The sequence below is a fragment of the Panthera leo genome, chromosome A1 (assembly GCF_018350215.1).
Source record: "Panthera leo isolate Ple1 chromosome A1, P.leo_Ple1_pat1.1, whole genome shotgun sequence".
Taxonomy (NCBI): domain Eukaryota; kingdom Metazoa; phylum Chordata; class Mammalia; order Carnivora; family Felidae; genus Panthera; species Panthera leo.
Window position 1 is genome coordinate 199,814,951 of NC_056679.1, and position 20,624 is coordinate 199,835,574.

Sequence of the window (20,624 nt, forward strand, 5' to 3'; positions counted from 1 at the left end):
ACTATACAGGTCAAGCATTCTCTGAGTCTCTTGCACTTCCATCATGCCTCAGGACTAATGCTGAATCTTGCTGAGAATTTCCCAGGCTGAAAATTTAGAGAGATTGATTTTGAGTATTTAAATGATTCACCATTTTAAATCTACCAGTAAGGTTTGTATCAGTAAGGCTCACGAATCAGATATCCATGCCAGTATCAGGAGCCCAGGAGAAAACTGAAGTCAAGATTTAGGATAAAAAAAAAAAAAAAAGTATGTAAAAGGGGAAAAATGTGTCAATTATACAACTAACTTATATGATTTGGTGATTTTGTTTTCTACGCAGACATGAACCCTGAAAAGGATGCTAAGATTTTCCTATCAAACTGGCATCTTTGTTCTGATGCAGAACATAAGGATTAAAAAATTATCTAACCAGAGTGAGTGAACTGGTGATGGAGCCTCAGCCCCAAATCAGACTGACATAGGTTCTAGGCTCAGCACCAGCAAAGGGGCTGCTTATTCCAGCAAGTGGCTGGGCTAGGGTTTGAACAATCCCAGTCTGGCTGCAGGGACTGTATCCCTACCACCAGTATAGCAGTTGCCTTGGTAAGGGATTTACTAGATGTTTGTTCTCTTAATTTCACTGTTCTGCAATGGTTAGTGGATATTTTTTTTTTTTGTTTTGGCTCTCAACACACTCTTCCTAGCTGAGGAAAGGGACAGGGTTCCAGGGTACATAGGAGATGGGGATGGAAATGTACAATAGCCCTTTATCCTACCTTCTGATCCACAGATTGTGGACATGTGACCCGTGAACAACCCATATGTTGTTCCTGTCCACTAGAGATTATTCTCTGAAGCGCTGGTTGAGTTTTAAGTCCAGTGGATTTGTGGTGGCTGTCTGGGGGGTGGCAATTTCATCAGCTGCATTGTCCTACACAGACAATTTCTGTAGCAGGGGTTTGACAGTGGCTTCCTCTCTTTCTTCCTGAGTTTCCTCATCTTCCAAAATCTTCCACTATTATTTACATTATCAGAACTGCTTTCTGTTGTTTGCAACTGACTTAGAAATTGTAAGAGAACTGTGGTTTGTTTTTAACTTATGCGTGGCTGAAATCCCCAGATAAAGCGGAGCACTTGAAGAATGATATTCAAATAATGAATATGTACCATAGGAATTAAGGTGTTTAAATGGAGGAAACACAATACATTGTTTAACCTAAGAATTAGCATTAATTTAACTTGATTGGAAGTACTAATGATATGTCATGGCTGCTAGAGAACCAGCCCGAGCATCACAGGACTGCATAGCTGCTATGGTTCCTGCAGAGACAGGACTGCCTCACTGGGTAGTTCGCATTCTCTCTATGTGCATAGTGGTAGCCTTGAGGAGTTACCATTCCTGGCATGAACTTCAAAACTGAAACATGCTTTTCTGTGTTCCTCTTCTTTATTGGCTTCTAACAGTTACAAAAGTGAGGTTTTCACCTTCATTGTGCACTAAGGTGGGACATGCATATGTATCTGAAATGGAAGAAATGAAAATATTATGAAGGCCAGGCATGATCTGGCTAGCCCATCTCTTGTTGAGGATAGCTCTGGAGGAAGTGAATCCACTTTTTCTGGTTTTAACACCATCTTTCACAGATGGTAGGGATTTATTATAGGAAAGGACATGAGGCATTTCCTTTGCATTAAACCTCCACAGCTGATCTGGTGCCCAGGTAATACATATGGTAAAAAGATGCAGTAGGAAGGAGGAATTAAACTAAGTTAAATACAGCTCTTAATAATTTCCAGGTATTTTTATTAAATCATATCGCTTATGCCTTGCAACTCAATAAGGAAAGTTTTATCATTTTTCCCATTTTACAGGTTGAAGCTCATAAATCTAAATTTGAGGATCATAAAGATAACATAACTTGCCCAAGGTCACAGAGCTCATCTATGATAAAGATTTTCTAGTTCAGGGCCAATGTTCTGACCACTGCTGCCTGCCAACCGAGTGAAAGAAGACATTCAGGAGGTGGCCCATACTCAGATACCGTTTTCCCAAGTGAGTCTAGCCAACAGTGATATCTTCCTGTTATCAAAAATTTTAGCTTTTACTCTCTGTACAATATATGATTTTTCAGTCTTGGTTCTGTCTTACAGAATTCTTGCATCACAAGATTTATAAGTTCCCTCCTTCAATAACTAGGAAGCAGGTTCTCTACTTTTTTGTACCTTCTCCCACTATACCTAACAACATATGCACATGTAAAAGGCATCAATAAATATTCACAAAATGGTCAACATTAGTCCCAATTGTGGATTTATTATAGAAAGTCAATACACAAAGGAATAGATAGATCCCACAATTAGGCACTAAAGCCAAAGAAATCCCCTCATCAACTTTCTGAAGTTGCCTTTTCAGTAGTGGAGATAATTAATCTACAATTTCACAGTTTTCTCTGTGCCCCATGTCTTTTTCTTAGCCAGGCAGCTGACTGGTACTGCGGCCACAGAACATATTAAAGACAACTGGCTTACTTGGTGAATGATGCCTTGGTTTCACAAGGCTGCAGATAAGAAACACCTGCTGGGGGGCTTTTTCAACGCACGCATGCCTGGGGTCCTTTCCCAAGTATTCTGACTTAATCGTCTTGGGGTGGGACCCAGTCATCAGTGTGATTTTAAAACTCCCTAATTGATTTTGATGGGTAGCCTAGTTTGAGAACCACTGGTCAAACAGAAAGAACATTCCAGAAGAAACAAAGACCTGTGTTTTCTCATTGTCCAGTTCTCTGGGACAGCAAGCAGTTGATAGGGAAGGAAAATAACAAGGAGGAAAGTGGCAGGACTATGCAGCCTGGCATGCCATTGGTATGTCGCAAACTATTCAAAAATATTTGTAAACTTCAAAATTTTTGTGCACCTATTGAAAAAAATGTTTTAAACAACTGTTTCTCCTCTGATGCTCCAGTTTAAAGGCCCCAACAACTTTGAAAATATGGGACTATTTGGCAAAGCATTCCAAATAAATGACCCTCAGCTCTGGAATTTGCTCCTAGAGGCAGCTCTCTTTAGCAGTCAGCCAAACCCAAAATTTGGCAGCTTTTGGAATATGGTGCAAAATAGATTCTTTCTAAACCTGAGAATCACTGAAGATTTATTTTGCTGGAAAGATACAACTTTTAAAAATAACAAGCACTTATTGCTACTGTACTAAGTAGAATCAGAGATCTGCAAGAGTGACTATGAAATCAAGGACCACCTGTCTTTTCTCATTCTATTGATGAAAAAACAGAGGCTCAAAAGAATGAAATGATTTCCTCAAGTCACACAACCTAATGGTAGGGCCTGGGCACATCCTGATCTCCTGACTCACAGGCTAGTTCTCATGTTTGCCCTCCCACAGCCACAGAGTCCTCTGAGATGATTTCTTCTGCCGTGATTCATTTTGGTTATTCACAAATGCAATGTGCTTGCAAATGCTTATATATACTCTTCGGTAACTATAGCAAATAGTATGCAAATTACATTGTAATTTTTAGTATGCAACATCCTTTTCATAGTCTCAACTGTAAAATCTGGTTGTACTGCACTCTTGATTCTGACAAAGTTTCTAATTCACCTAGGATATATGTGAACCCATGCATCAAATGTAAATCTAAGAGCTTTAAACCCACAACAAAGCATTACCAAAAGGTCTTGCCTTTCTCTGTATTTCCTGTCTACTCACCCCATTCCCCACTATATTTTGTTGAGACTTAGTGCAAGAATGGGAGTTAGGGATGTGGGTGAAATGATTTCCAGAAAGACAAGAGACATTCTAACACTTAATTAAGCTCTGTTAAGTTCTAGGCAAGGAGTTAGGCCCAGAATGAGAAATTTACTATCCAAGTCTCAGTGATAACAGACTAATTATTTTTAAAAATATGACTACATTAATGAGGTAGATAATTTTGCCTCTCAGCCCTTCCGACTTCCCCACATTCCACATGTTACTCCATTTCCTTTAACCCAGCTGAGAATACCATTGAGACACAAAGGGTCAGAGAACTGTTCCCAGAGTCATTCTTGCTCATATATTGTTCTTTTCTCTCATCTGCAGAAAACTTCCTTTCTTTCCACCACACCCCATCCATGTCGGCCATTTAGTGAAATGCACTACTTAAGAGAGAAGTTGTTGCCATTTATTAAGGGAGTTTCCTGAATTTTTAGCTGAGGATAAAATGCTGAATAAAGAAAGACTCTAGCGGGTCTTCCTACTGTCCGGTCTCTGGGCCCTCCCCGCAAGCCCAAGCAAGCTGTCACTTCTTTCTTGACAGCTGGCCCAGCAGTCAGATTTCTTTTCCCTGAGGTAGCTGCCGTCACCCTCTCTCTCCTAGACATCCTCTTTTCCAAGAATGGCTGTGGAGTAGGACATAACGTCCCATGCTCCCCCTCTCACCATCCCTTTCTTTTCTGTTCTCAGAAAAACAAACTCACTTTTCCGGATTAACTGATTTGCTGTTGCTTGTCACAGAGAAACAGGAGATAACAAAAACGTGGAAGATATAAAGGTCCCAGAATCTCAAAGTTGTTTCAATCATAGTCCCTAATCCGTATTTCTCATACCACTTGTACAGTTTTCACTCAGTTTTGAGGTTAGGAGGTGATGTAATCTCCTTCCTCCATGATGTCTCTTCTTCTTAGGTTTGTTGACTCTTCACTATAAATATTTAACATCTAGAGGGCTTAGGGATTACAGGGACCACTACGTTGAAGAAGAAAAAGGTACCAAATAAATTTGAGAGGCTTTCAAAGAGAAATGCTCTCAGTTTCCTTTGCCTCATCTCTCTAGAGAATAATGGAAGATCAATGTGACTTCTGGAATTGATCACTTTAAGTTTAGATAGCAGCTCCTTAGTGAAGCCAGGCTGAGTTAAGAGCACCCTCTGTGCACCTACATTCCTCCACATTTATTCCCGCACCTACTGCGGGCTACAATAGCTTGTTTACCGACTGGCTTTTCTGTACAGGGACTGTGACCTTCTCTACCCACCTCGTATTGCTGGGGGCTAGCAGAGTGCCTGGCACATGGCAGGTACTTAGTAAATGGTTGTCAGAAGAATGAAATGCTTCTCAGAAGAAGAAAGGCAGGAGGCAGAGTCTTTCTCTAGCAGAAGACTCTCCTCCAAAGAGTGAATAACTGAACTTCAAAGCTAAATTTGGGTCTGAATGATGCTGCTGAGAGAGAAATTGCCTTGCCCCAGATGAAGTTATTTGATAAATAAGAAGGGTTTAAAGCATTCTAAGATCCCACTTTGTCCCTTCTCAACCCCAACCACCTTCCAATAAGCATTGGTGACAATAAAAGTGGGTAAGAAATAGGAACAGGATGGATCAAACAGGAATGTGGACCCTATGAAAAACTCCTGTTCATGTGACTTTGAACAAGTTACCAACCTTCTCTGGGCCTCAGTTACATCTATATCATGAAGTGAGTGGGTCAGATGATACATAAGGTTCCTCACAGCATTAACCTTTATGATTGTAAATGATTTAGAGGCATGTCCTGCAATTTTTTTTTTTTTTTTTTTAAATTTTAGAGAGAGGGGGTGGGCAGAGGGAGAGAGAATCATAGCTGAGTATAGAGCCCAACTTGGGACTTGACCCCACGGCCCTGGGATCATGACCTGAGCTGAAATCAAGAGTTGGGTGTTCCACCAACTAAGCCACCCAGGCTCCCCCACCCTTTTTTGCAATGTATTTTCAATCTTCCTCTCCTCCACCTCAAACGCCACCCCCCCCCCCCCCCAGTGACTCATACCACTGCCAACAGTACATTTGGAAAAGAAAAAAAAAATACAAATTATGGTCACAGGATCAATGAGGTGAAACACAAGATTAAAATATGTTTTATATTCACAGAGCAATTTTTTACAACAGTGTCAAACAAAAAGTTCTAGTCAATGTTTACACTAGGACTTGATGAAAAATTCCAGACATAAAACTTCTGGAACTTGGACTTGAACTCCGAGGACCTCCCATCTCTGATAAATTTTACAACTAAGATCTATTGGATTAGTTTTCCCTTAACGAGAATTCATCTTTAAAGTCTGGTTATCTGGAACTGTCTTCTAGGTTTAATAGGTAGCTAAAGATTTTTTTTTTTAAGTACCACGGTCTTTTAATAATTTTGGAGGAAAATACTTACGGAAGACACTGTATTTCCTTGATTTCTTTAACAGAATACACTGAGTGTAATTCAGTGTTTTCCTCCATATGAACATCAGTCGCTATGGCATAGTAATGTCCTCAGGACCCAGTGAGATACTCTAAGCCCTAGACTTTTTTTCTTCTGATGGGGCTTCAGGAGCCACCTGAGCTGTCACCTCCCTGTCAGCTTGGCCACATGTCATCATCTCTCCCTCATATTTAATTTGCTGATTAAAGACAGGGAAAAATTCCTAATTAATTTTTGCACACCCAAGAGTAGCATAGTTCCTGCTACTTAAGATGCTTAGTAAATGCATAAATGAATGAGTGAATTAACATAGGTTTAAAAATGTTTTTAAAAACAAGCTTGCTAAAACTAGGTGTGAAATAATAATAGATGCTAAGTAAAGGCTTGAGGGGCTTGGTTTAATACATAGACTTGCAACAGTTTCTACACACTTTCTGATTCTCATATTCTAGATAGATTGCCATAGGATTGAGTTCCTGGTATTTATGAAGAGATGAAAAATAATTGTGGTAGGTATATAAAAAACATAAACTTTGGCCAATAAAATTCAGTGTTATCAAATAGTTTTTCTATTTCTAGGCACATCTGACCTACTCCAAATAGAAAATGAACTGGCATTCTTGCATTTTTTAGGGTATTGCTTGATCAGGCACCTCTTCACACCCACTAGCTATGTGATTTGGGGCAAATGATTTAACCTCTTTTAATTTCAGTTTACCTGAAAATAATGACAAAAATCTTTCTCACAGGACTCTTAAAATAATTAAATAATTCATTCTAAAGTACTTTGCCGTAACCTGGCCCTTAGTAAACATGTAATACGTTGTCCATTCCTGGATTTGGGACAGTGGAGCCAACCCTGTGCATGGCCAGGCAATGTGTCTGCAAAGACATTTTTCTCTTGTGTTTGCAGCCTGGCAGATATTGTTCTCTCAGGCTTGGGTATTCTGAACGTAATGTGGCTCCCTAAACTGAAATAAGCTTTAAGTCCTTTAACTCTCCTACTATATAGAAAACAGGCACATTTCTGTTACACTGGTGTTCTAAGTGATGGTATTTTATTTTTATTTTTTTTAATATATGTAATTTATTGTCAAATTGGTTTCCATACAACACCCAGTGCTCATCCCAAAAGATGCCCTCTTCAATGCCCAAGTGATGGGATTTTAAAGTGGGCAATGTTAAAAGCTGAAGAAAGGGAACTGAAGACAGCACTTCAAGTCCCCACAATTTATCATAAATGTCACAATCTTTAGTAACTGGCACCTTTCCTATATTGATACTACTTATTACAGAATTGAAATACTCACTATCAGGACCAAAAATGATAGCCTCAAATTCATTTGCAACCACAGTATTGCACACACAAACAGATTTTCCTCGAGTAAATGCAGGATTTTCACCTCAATTTAAGTGAACAAATTCACAATATACCAGTTTGCTTCCCAGTATTATTTATCACAACAGAATATACTGACATGTTTCTTAAAATGGAGAAATTAAATACTGCCATATAAATGGACTATCTTACAAATTATTATACTCAGAAATCTAGAAAGCACACTCTAAAATACGGATGAAAATACAGATGGTGATGCTATATATCAAACACCTCCTAAAAAGGAAGAATTCTTGGTATATAAAGAAAAATAACAAATGAGATTTTATCATTTCTACTTCAGCTTAACAAGTATCTTTTGTCAATGCTTTTCTTCCTCATCTAACTAGCTCCTTACTGAAATTGGCCAATTTATTTTTCATTTTTAGAGAAATTTACCTGCTACCTGAAGACTATGTTAAGTAAGTCCTCAGATGCTAAATTCCAAGACCATTACTATAGATCTTATTTCCCAACATCTTAACCAACTGCACTGTTGACTTTCGAGTCTCTTCTAAATAAGGCATCCTTAATACACACAAATATTATACTTGCATCTCAACTCCTTTAGAAACCATTATGAATTTTCAGTAACACTTTTCCACTAAACTTCTAAAGTCCCAGTTGATCAGCAGTACACATAATGTATGAAGAAAATCTCGAAAAGCATTTGTCTAAAATACTAAATTTCTTAGAATCCATACACTGAGGCTCTGCACAAAGCTTAAATATACTGACATCAATATGAAGACAACTTTTATTTAGGGTTCTGAAAACTTTATCTGAAATTGTGATTCATTTTTTAGTTGCCCTTCAAATCCTCACTTTTTGCTCTTCATTACTTGGAAACTCATTTTATTAAAAAAATATTTACAAGAAAATTATGGGCAGGTCAAAATCAATTTCTAAAAGAAGCGTAAGTATAAATAAAATGTTGCAAAATTTATGCCACAGTTCTGCCACTTGTGGCCTTTTTTGCAGGGAGTAAAAGAGGAAGCGTAGTGATGGAAATCAAAGATGCCATGTTAGGACAGGAGCCCAAGGGCTAAGGGTCCAATAGCAGTAACACTGCTACAAACCTGGCCTGAAAGATAGAACTTGGTAATAATTTCTGTGCTATGGTAATCTTGAAAAAAAATATCTTAATAAATCCAACTTTGATCCCCTAACACATCCTTTTTTTAACTGGAAATTTCATATACTAAATCTGTAAATGAATGTATATTAAGACCCACTTAAAAATCATATACAAAAGTAATTTGGCTTTAGCCCCAAATTTAGAATTTTTATCTTAAGAACTTTTAAAACTCAACTTCTATGAAATCAACACTTTGGCTCTTCTATGTGTATATCTCTAGAATACTACAGAGTGCAATAGGAGAAAAAAGGATTATTTGACCATATTATTGAAATACAGGAAACACCTCTGCTTTGAATGATTTCAATAGATAATGGAGTCAAGGAGCATTTATTTAAAGAGATTAAATATCTATTTGCCTATGCTTTTGTCTCTGGCCTTTTTTTCCTAGCTTTACTAATTTCTGTTAGCTCACTTTTTTTTTCTCTGATTTCAGGTTTACTTATACGCTGACAAATCCTGTAACATTAACCTCAGCCAACTGCTTTTTCCTGAACTTTAGACCTGTGAGCACAATTAACTAAGGGACCTTCTTAATTAAGGGACTGAATGAATTCATTCAGTCATTCATTTACCCCCCAAGTTTTTGAGCCTCTGCTGTGTGTTAGAGAGCATTCTTAGCATTAGAATGAACCTAACAGACAATAGTCTCTGTCCTCATGGAGCTTACATGATAGACATATAAGAAAACTAAGTGAAATAAGCATTATAGAAAAGAATAAGATAAAGAAGGGCTTGGAAGAAAATCTTGGAGAAGTTATCTTTTTTTTTTTTTTAAAGACTAGCTTGGAAGACCTCACTGAGATGACATTTTAGCAAAAACCTGAAGGGAGTGAGGATGTGAGCATCCAGGAGCATTTTGGATGTCCTGCAGCCACCTTCTAGATTCAAAACAGAACTGTTTTTCCGTGCAAGCTAGGCTTTCTTCCTAGATTTCCTGTTTTTGTTTTGTTTTGTTTTAATTTTTGCCATTATTGCTCTTACATTAAAAAAAAAAAAAAAAGTTTGACTTACCCCTACAGTCTACTCTTCAACTCTGAACAACTGCAGCCCATGTCCTTTTGATACTAACTCTTCATATTGCCTACTGACTTCTTTTCATTCCTTATTTCACAGATTATTGTTACTGTCCTTGTTCACACCAATATTGTTTTCCCTGGGGATTTTTCTACTATGCATTCTCTTAACCAGTCTTCTTGCCTCTTCCAATTCATCCTTGATACTGCTGAACAGTTACATTTCTGAAATGCAAAGTTTACCATGCCATTCTCCTGCCTAAACTTTTCAGTGGTTTCTCATTATTGTCAAACCCACTCTTTATTGTGGCATGGAGGGTCTAATGTGATTAGCACACTTACCGTTCTCCTCTTTCTGATAACCTCTCCAGGTTTCTCACTATTTTAGGTAAAGTTACTGGCTCTAGTTCTATGAAGTTCATCTAGTTCTATAAAGGGGAAAGTGACCCCTTCCAACACTGTGCCCTCTTACAGTTTCTATGTTACCTTTGTAACAGTGATTTGTTTACATGTTGTCTTTCCTAAACCCAGCTAAGTGCTTGGATCAAAGTAGGCACTAAAAACAAATGGATAAAATTAAATGTATCACCCTCAATGACTGGTGTAATATAAATATAGATGCTCCATTTCTAAGCTCTGACCATAGGCAAAAGGGTTTCTTTCTCCTCAAATCCTCAGAATCACCTCAGAAACCCCTATTCAACATGCAATTCAACATATTCTGGAACTGAACACAAACATTCCATCTTATTTGCTTGGGACACCATCGGATTTAAAAGCACAATACTTCTTTCCCAACTAACAGCTTTACTTTGGGGAATTCACATATATATAATTCATCTGTGTTACTTTTATTTTTAGCAATGAAGAATATTTCAGTTCCAGAAATACATGAATTGCAGAAATTATGGGTCACTTTTGTTAAAGATAATTAGAGGTTAAGAGAACTGGTCACAGGGATTAAAAAAGGAAAATAAAATTAATAACAGAAAATAGGTAGAGATAAAGGAAAATTAGCTTTACAAAGCAACTCTAATGACATCTGGGAGGGAAAAGATCCAACTTGTATGTAAGAGGGTAATGAAAATGAAATCCAGAATCAATAATCTAGATATAAAATTAGCAAAATACTTAACATATAAATGGGGGACCAGGAATAGCAGAATAAACTTGATATATATATATATATATATATATATATATATATATATCGTATCTAGAGTAAAATGAAACATTCTGCAAACTTATTTATTGTGTCCAGGAGGGACAGCAAATCTTTGCTTATAAGTGCCTGATGGTAAAAGGAAATTTACAGTACAAAATTTCATTGAAAGGTATGTTTCCATTTGTAACCAGTTATTCCCTGTTAATGAATAGCAATTAGAATTAAACTACTATATATGATTTCCAAGACTTATCATTCATTTTGCTTTTTAGAGATTAGTAACAAATAAATTATAATTAATTTTTAAATTCTATATGCTATCACTACTTTTTTCACTTCCACAAAGCCCATTTATTTTATTAAGATAAACAAAAAAGTTTTACTGCTTAGTACATATACTATCACTATTTTGATAGTTCACCCTATACGCATATGTTTATATTCTTGATAATGGTATAAAATGTAACTTTTAAAAAATAGAAATTTTTGAAGATATTTTAAGCACTTTACAGACAAAAATACATGCTTTTATTTTGAAAAGTCTTATTGATAGTTAAGCTGAATATTGGCCAATTAACTCTCTTGAAAGACCCTGAAACTCAAATGTTTTAAAAACAAAAACAAAAACAAAACAAAATTCAAATGTTTTTCTCCATATCTGGCAACCCCAGCCATAGATTTATTAGCACAGGGAGAATAAACTATTGCCTATATTTATCAGATTGTATTATACACAGTAATCAACTGGAGATGTTAAAATACAGATTGAAACTCACAAGGTCCAGGGTAGGTCCTGGACTCTAGTTTCCCACAAGCTCTCAGGGTCCTGGGTCCAGTCTGCTGGTGGTCCATAGACCAATAGCAAGACATGAATCAATGGTTCTCAGCATTGATACCCAATGGAATCACCTGGGGATTAAATCAAAACAAAACACAACAAAACAAAACATCACTTCTAGGGGTGAAGGTTATTTAGCCTGGGATCCAGTCTGGGTATTGAGTTTCAAAAGCTCTCAAGGTCAGGCTAACAACCAGCTAGTTTGAGAACCTATGACCTAAAATGTATTGGTCAGATTTATGGGTAGGTTTTATTTCTCCTGATTTCTATCATTGTAGATAACAGACCGAGGAATAACCAATACTGCATAGATTATGAGAGTAATATATGCCCCAAATCTTTAAATTCTTACTGAGAATATGAGTCATTATCAGACATTAAATAAGACATTAAAAGTCTTAGCAATTTCATTTCTATACTACCAAATGATTTAATAACATGTTTTTCATATATTTTAAAGTTAAATATCCACTGACATAATCACAATCCAAATTATTTTTAGATTAGGAGGTAGATATGTAACAATGTAATTTTAAAGTACATGGAGGTGTCTATTCCTAATTACAGATAAAAAAAAAAAAAGCTCACATTAGTCAGAAATTATGAAAAAATCCCAACCTGGGATCTATCCCAGGAGAAAGGCCCAGAGACAAAAAGGACAAGCAACAATTTACTTGGTATCTGTACTTGAAGTAGATACCCATCAGTTGCAAACTGAATTATCATTTTTTCTTTATAGTGACTTTCCTAATTATTTTGCTAAGGCTGAGGTTTGTAAAAGGTCAGGATGCAATTACACTCCAGGGCCCCCTTCCTAACTCTTAAAAATGCGCATCAAAGACACTTAATGAAAATAATACTTTAAAGTCAGGTATTTGCAGAAATTCCATCATTACAGTAAAAAGTATTGGACTACAAGTCAGCTACCACATACTACTAAAGATGTGACTTAACCAAACTTTCTGAACAGGTGTTCTCACCCCAACTTAAGGTCTAGGGAAAGTCCAATAAGAATGTGCAAGCACAGACTAATGCCACATAGAAATATAAGATAGCACTATGCATATTTATGATAAGCCAACTAAATACATAGTGTGGTAGCGCAAAGAAATGGGAGTCTAGACTGGGGACTACTTTCAGCTTTGGCACTAATTAGCCACATAACAAGTAAATCACACACTTTAATTGCATTTTAAAAATAAAAATACTTCGAATAGCTTATCTTGAAATCCCTAGCAGGTCAAAGTGCTATGATCCCAAAATAACTACGTGGTCCTCCAAAACAAATGTTAATTGTAACAACAACAACAACAAAAATTCACCAAGAGCTTAACAAGTTTCTTAAGAAAAATACCATTTTAAATTTGTTTTCTAGAAAAGTCTACAATTATTTGGCCATCACTTAAAACAGCAAATTTAAAACTTAGAAAAGTGCAAAAAAGGATCATTAAACAGTGCAAGAGCACTATGTAGAATTAAGATAAACAGTGTAGCTGAGGATAATGAAATACCAAACAGCTTTTCCTAAAGGACAAGGGAAAAACGTCTGGGATTTTATGATCTATCCCAAAGAATATATAGGTACTCTTATTAAATACACAAAATGCTTTTTGAGTACTGCAAATAACTCACAGTTTCTATATAAATTATCCTATTTAATAAAGATGGTAGTACGTGGAGATTATTTCCTTTTAATTTATTGTTTGGTTTGAATACATGTCCTGCCAATCACACAATACCTAGTGTGACCAAATACATGAGAAATTCCTTAAGAATCACAAAGTGCCTTGCAGCTTTCTGCCAGGATGCTAAGGAAATGTAACAATGGAGACACAGATTGTCTAAGTTAGAAGTTCCAATCATTAATCTTCCTCAGAACTGGAATCATCCTCTTGGTCAGAGAGTTCAGGGACAGGGAAGCGGAGAATGGCAGCCACTCCAGTCAACTGACTGAGCTGTTCTCCAGATACATGAAGACTAGAGAATATCCTAACAGTGCCCGCATTCTCTTTCACACTGTCCACCAGCTTCACATATCGGCTCCGTGTGGCTACATCCTGGTGCCTGAAAAGCTCATCACTGATGAGCAATGTGTCGATTGCCATAGCCTCATTGGCCTTCTCTACCTGCTTGAGTCCATAAAAAGCTCGGTCAGGTTCATGTTGTAACATTTTATAGAAGTCATCCAAAGCCTTTACTTCCCCAGCGGCTTTAGTGTCTGAAAGGCGGCTAGCTACAGAAGGGTCACAAAGGGCCTCTTTCAGGGAGTACTTGTGTCCAGAGGAGGCATGTACCTGGAATCACAATTATGAAAGTTAGGCAAAACAATCTTAAGAGTACCCATTAATCATCCTGCAATGACCTAAAGCCAAAAGCACTAATAAAAGTTTATTAAGTTTGAGAACTTAAAGCGAAGTTTACTATGTAAATACCCTATTTAACAATTCTCTTTTTCATTTCATTAGCTTGCTTACAATCACAGTCCAGTAAACACTTTCTCCTCCTGTACTTTTCCCAGTCCTAAAACCTAAGAGTAGTTTATACAAATCCCTCTGCCCATTCTTAATTACCCTTGGATAAGACTGTTTTACCTGAAGGAATTTGGACCGGTTTTCCAGGAGCACTTTGTTGTCGGTCTTCACTGCTTGTTGAAACATGTAGTCGCAGAACTGCTCCCTGACGAATCCTGGGCTGGCCACCAGGATGCACTTCACAACATCAAAGTTTATGTGGCGCTGGATACCCTGGACCACCTGTTCGTAGAATCGCTCCAAGGCCCGGTCATGCTGGGAACAGTTGCCTTTCCGTTTCCTAGGGATGTTCACCTCCACCTTGGCCCGAGTGAGGGTCATGCTGGGAGTGACTAAGCAGATATGGGCGAGGCCTTCCTGCATGACCACAGCCGCCACATCTGCGCTCCAGGCTGGGTCACAGGCCTGCTCGATGCGCTCCAGAACCACACTGTCCCACTGTTTCTTGGCCAGCGTGAACTGGCGGTTGGGCTCCAGCTCGATGGTGTGGTAAGCCCCCATCTTGACATACTCATTCTCTTGGATGTTGGTCCCCTTAACCCGCAGCTGGCAGGCTTGAGAGTCAAAATCGATGGCCTCCACGCAGAGAGTGAGAGTAGTGCGGACCCGGTTGCTTCCTACGCTGCCCGTGGAAGACTCAGTCTGTACCTTGCGGATGGTGGAGGCACGCAAGCTGTCGCCCACCTGCACTAGATTGTAGGTGTGCCACATGTCCTCAGGTTCTTCGGGGACCAGGGTCACCTGGCCCGCATTGTCTTTCTCAATGTCCTTCCTCACGAGCTTCATGACTTTGGCGGGGATTCGCAGGCAGAACAAGAGGAAATGAGGGGGTACCCGGTGGGAAAGGGGCAGGGAGGGAAAGGGAGTCTAGGCCGGGAAGGGGGCGGGGTCTGGTCCCTATAGCCACTGGCCTGACGGGAAAGAAATACTATAGTACCGACTCGAGCGGCCGAGGGGAACACTTACTCTAGCCCTTCTTTTCTTAGTTTCCGGGCGCACGGCACCACACCGGCGCGAGAGACACCGCAGCAAACGCAGTCTTCTCGGTTCCAGCCGCCTGCACAGACCCAGCAGCTGATGCAATGAGCGCGCATGCGTAGCCCGCGTCCCGCCTCCCGGCGCACGTTTTACGTCCCCAAAGAGGAGGCGGGGTGGGGGTGGGGAAATCACAGTTCGCGCGGGCGCAGGCGCACTAAGCGTGAAGCACGTCCGAGGACTAAACCGACGGAGGAACGTGGTTGGAATCTTTGGTGGCAGGTCGTTTAATGCTGAACTTGGACCTCCTAAGTTTTCTCTTCCACAACTGTTTGTGCAGAATCTGAGGAATATGTAGTTCAAATTATTTTTTTCAGCTGCGTGCAACTGCCACTGAACACCTTCTCTTCCCCGGGTAAATCCAGTGTTAAAACTTAACTAAAAGTAAAAGGAATTCTCAAGAGTGCAGACTTGGCCCCACAGTCCTAAAATGTGCTCGGCTTTGCACCTGCCGCACTCAAGCGCTGCACGCCTTTTGGAGCTGGTATTTCCAGAAGCGGTTTCTAAGAACGACTGGTCACGGTGGGTGTGGGCTCAGAGCAACGTGCCCAGCTGTTTTCTGCGCTTAGTTACCGTGTCTGCATGATCTGACTAACCCAGATGTTAAAGCACTGACCCCACACAGAGAAGAAACCATCCGTGGAATTTACCCCTGGGTGGACCTCTCAGTTGCTTGTCCCGATGTCCTGGGAATCCCAGATTCCAAAATTGGCAGTCTCCGCTTTCTGCAGCTCAATAGCCCGTGAAATGTTTAGGTTAGGGATTGGGTCGCAAAAGCTTAGGGCGGGATCATCACTGCCAAAACTGAGAATATGGGAAGTGGGGAAAATCTGATGTAGTAGGACCAACCCGACTGAAAGGCTATGGAATTTATTTTAAAGAAAATCCTTAAGTCACACAGCATTTTTATGGTGTGGGGGTGTTGAGAATTGGGGACTGCTTCTTAACAAGATCAGTAAATAGAAAAGGCCCATCAGAATTTTCTTGAGGGTTAAGATGGGGTGGAGAGCAGAAGAGTCCCACCATATATCTTCCCATTCTCTTTCTTAACCTGTGTATGGCACTGAAAGGGAAGTTTGAACTGGTGAGACCAGGATGAAAGGGAGGAATCTGACTCTGGCACAAGTCTTGAATTTCACATCTCAGTTATCTTCCTCAGAGATTCTAAGGGGACACAAAATTCCCCTCTATAGCTCTAGTACAAATTAGAGTCATTGTTTTTGTGGCCTCTCCTCTTGCTCTCTGCTCTTACCTCCTTTCCCTCTTCCTTTCACACCTTCCTGTCATAGTGAGTGCCCTCACAGTTTCTAACTCAGACTTCCTTCTTCCACTTCCAAGTAAACCCAGTGACTTTTGAGTAAGGAACTGATCGCACTAAAGTGTAAAGATGGCTTGCCTCTCTCCAACGGAGATTTCCTAACTAGGAGAGAGATAAATACTTTGAGTTGCTCCTTGATCACCTTTCTAAGTACAATTTACCTCTCTCTAAAGTCTGCCAAAGATTAAAAACCACAGAATCACAGTGGCAGGCATACCGTAGGACCTTAATAAATGTTAAGTTTTTAATGAAGAGCTATCATTTATTGAATATTCACCAGGTACTTTCCTATATACTCTTTTAATCTTCATCTATAAATATTTGTTATCCTCATTTTGTAGATTAAGAAAATGAATTACAGAGACATAAAGAAATGTATTCAAGATCACATAACCAGCTTTTAAATTCAGACATGCTTAACTCTCCATCCTCTCCTCTGTTCAGTGGTACAAGATTATATATATTATGGATGCTTGAAATCTCTGCAACCATAAGTTATGTGCTGTCATCCACTGCCACTTCCCCTTAATTGTCACCTTTACCAGTTAAAGACCCACAGCTTAGGAAACAACTGAGAGGATTTGAAAGGCATCAGTCCCTTCCTTGCTTCTATTACTAAAAAAAAAAAAAAAAAAAAAGATCTTTATATTCTTCTGCTCAACATACTTCTCCTTCTGCCCAGCCTAGGTCACCATTATAATCCTTGAGAAAAATCCAGTGTTCTACTTAAGGAAAATACGCATATATTTCTACATTTAAAAACTGTAGGAAACCCACACTGACTGCTAATTCTGTGGTTATTTTAAAGAGTTTATTTAAATTATGAGGCAAACTGCTTTGGGGTGTCTTTTTAAACATAAACTTGCTTCAGTGAACATACTACAAAATTTTTCATAGAATTACTATTTGATCTGAAATAGAATTATTTTTTAGTAACTGGAGCTTACTTTTGAATGATCAGATGTTTTCTCTCAGGCTTTGTGTTGTAACTTAGTATTTCCAGATTAATCATTACATTTTTATTTTGAATTATTTAGAATTCTCATTCCCTACTAATTAAAATCCAATTCTGTGATGTTCAGGGCCTCCATGATTTGGCTTTACAAGCTTTATTTTCCACTTGCCCCCTCCAGCACCCTATATTCCACCACAGGAGTAATTTTTGTTCCCCATACATCCTGGGAACTGTCTACTTTGCTGCCCTTAACTCATGATGTTCTCTATTTAAAATGTCACTGCTTCTCAGTCCTTCCTCCATAAATACTACTTCTTTTTTAAGCCCCAGCTTAAATGTTACCTCACATTTGAAAACCTGCATATGTAAATATTTTTAATATTTTTTAAATGTTTATTTATCTTTGAGAGAGAGACCGAGTGTAAGTGGGGGAGGGGTAGAGAGGGAAACACAGAATCCAAAGCAGGCTCCAGGCTCTGGGCTGTCTGCACAGAGGCTGAAGTGGGTCTTGAACCCTCGAACCGAGACATCATGACCCGAGCTGAAGTCAGACGCTCAACCGACTGAGTCACCCAGGCGCCCCTGAAACCATGCATATAGTAATTGGAATACCTATCTTTTCTTTCTTGTTGAACTCTGAGTAGATTAATCCTTTTACTCCTCCACTGACCCTTGAAAAGTCCCTGGCACATAGTAGGCACTTATACATGGATAATAACCTGAGTGGATCAGATGTGAAGTGTGGCAGCTATATGAACATTACCACAGACAGTTCTTAAGGCATGATATTGTAATTAATGATAGTTCACTTAACTTAATAATGGTATATAAAAAGTAATTCCTCTTATTTTAAAGCTGTTGTAGTTACAGCAGTTAAGTAATATACAGCAGTATATGGTATTTTCATTTTTTTACCAAAATATGCAAAATCATGAGAAAAAAACATTTACCTTTGTTACTTTAAATTCTAATTTTATATTTATTGGCTTTTTGAAAATAGAAACCTTTATATCAGCAACTTTATATCTATTTTTTCTATTTATATTAGTCTCTCTAGAATAAAAAAAAAGTTTTCAATTTGTTGTTTTTGATGTAATTCCAGTGTCTCAGAAAGAGAACTGGGCTAGAAGTCAAACATCCTGGATTGTAATTCTTACCCTGTCAATTGTTTTTACTCTTAACTTTAGGCAGCCCTTAGTGTCTTAGAAACTCAAGTTTCTTTTTCTTAAGAATTGAGGGCATTGAATTCAATAATTAAAATTGTCTTAATTGTAAAGATTATGCTGCAAAAATGTTTAAAAAACTGAAACAGTACTCATAATCTCACTCTATCACATTTATATTCATTTTTGCATAGTACCTTTTGAATTTGATTCTTTCTAAGGCCCACTGTAGTGGTAAAAGATCGATACCAAGTTTAATCCTTGCACACCAAGAGTTGGCAGACAGGAGTCATGGTCTTTCTAGTAGGTTATAACAACTTTAGATAAGGCCCCTAACTTACAAACCTGAACTTTTCAGTCTAAATTGTAAGTAAGATTATTGGTCCTGCCTCTCTTATTTGATAACCCTTATAAGATTCTAATGAGATTATGACACTTGTTAACTGTAGAGTTGTATAAACATGTGAGATATATGGTAAATCTCCAAGAATGCCTGACCTGAAGCTAGAAATCTGGATCAGACATAGCAAGGATCAAGGGCTCACTTTAACATGATCATACTCAGTCTTGGAAAAATAACTGGTTCAGTAAAGCTGACTGATGAATAATCTGTTGGGTACCATTATTTATACTAGTATCCCTTCTGCAGGGAAACCTTAGGTCAGTCCTACTGCATGAGTTCATGCACTTCATTGGGTAATTGGATTACAGTCCTTCTTCCCATTATAATAGTATGTTAGAATGCTAGAAATGGTTTGTATGACAGCTGCAGGGCTAATGGGCTCCTGAGGATGGATTTCTTATTTGGATACCCTGGGCTTAGCACAGTATAGGGGCTGTATAATTGTTTTTGTTTCTTGTATTTTTTTTTGTTTGCAAGACTTAACTTTTTTCTTTTTTTTAATGTTTATTTTTAAGAGAGAGAGAGAAAGAGAAGTGGGGGGGGGGGTGGCGAGGGAAGGCAGAGAGAGAGAGAGACACAGAACCTGAAGAAGGCTCCACTCTTGGTTCGAGCTTACAGCAGTAAACCCAATGAGGGGCTCCCACTCACAAGCCATGAGATCATGACCTGAGCCAAAGTTGGACACTTAACCAAGACTAAGCCACCAGGCATCCCAAGACTTAACTTCCCTGCAACACCTACTAACTTTTTTCCTTCCTCTGCTTACAGCACCATGGAGGCTCTTCCCATCATTGCTTCCTTGCTTGTCTATTGCCTTTTTCAGAGTGTGAACTTATTTAAGGACAGAGACTACCTTTTATTTCCCTGTGTTCCTGAAACTCAGCACAGCAACTGTTACATAATCATAGTTATTATATGAAAGAATATGTGATCGTTAGTTCTCCTTTAATACAGAGTTTTTAACTTGTCTATCTTTGGTGTCTTAAAATTATGAAAACATTCTGTTTTATAATGTTACTATAATTTTAAAGAGAAGATTATTCTTAAGGTAAGTTTCTAAAAACCTATTTCAATTTTTGAGATACCCATGCTTCGGTAAGAAAATGATTATTTTAAACACATCATACTGAGGAAAATATCTTAAAATGTAAATAATATATAATAACAGTTTTATTATGCATGTTTAGAAAATGATCTTTGCAGAGTAAACCAGAGCTCTGATTATGAATATCTAATAATAAATGCAATCATTTACGTAAGGAGAATGTGCTAACCTGGGATTGTACAGAGATGCCCATGTGACCTCCACAAGCAAAGCTAAGGGGACAACTGGGAGAAGTATTCAGCTAATTCAGGCAAAAGGGGAAAAGGGAAAGTTTTTGGTTTGTTTGTCTGTTTGTTTTGAAGGAACTTTTGCTCAGTTACTGTCTAAAGTTCTGTGATTAAAAGCAATTACTTGATGGGGCGCCTGGGTGGCTCAGTCGGTTAAGC

At 38.4% G+C, this 20,624-nt stretch overlaps 2 protein-coding genes across 3 annotated transcripts in view; both read right to left on the reverse strand.

The window, feature by feature from the left end:
- ITGA1 (integrin subunit alpha 1) overlaps positions 1 to 20,624 on the reverse strand; it is a 158,459-nt gene that overhangs the window by 130,011 nt on the left and 7,824 nt on the right. The window contains exon 1 of one of the 2 annotated variants that reach the window (XM_042950174.1): positions 11,667 to 12,142. The exons of the other annotated variant lie outside the window; for it this stretch is intronic. Within the exon in view, the coding sequence (XP_042806108.1) occupies positions 11,667 to 11,760 (94 nt within the window). The 5' untranslated portion in view covers positions 11,761 to 12,142. Of the gene's footprint in view, positions 1 to 11,666; positions 12,143 to 20,624 lie in introns of those variants that run through there. 2 annotated transcript variants of the gene reach the window in all.
- On the reverse strand, positions 13,392 to 15,314 carry PELO (pelota mRNA surveillance and ribosome rescue factor). The gene is made up of 2 exons (XM_042950195.1): positions 14,320 to 15,314; positions 13,392 to 14,022 (listed from the first exon to the last, which is right to left on the reverse strand). Exons 1-2 carry the CDS (start codon positions 15,043 to 15,045, stop codon positions 13,591 to 13,593), a joined length of 1,158 nt encoding a protein of 385 aa, XP_042806129.1. The 5' UTR covers positions 15,046 to 15,314; the 3' UTR covers positions 13,392 to 13,590.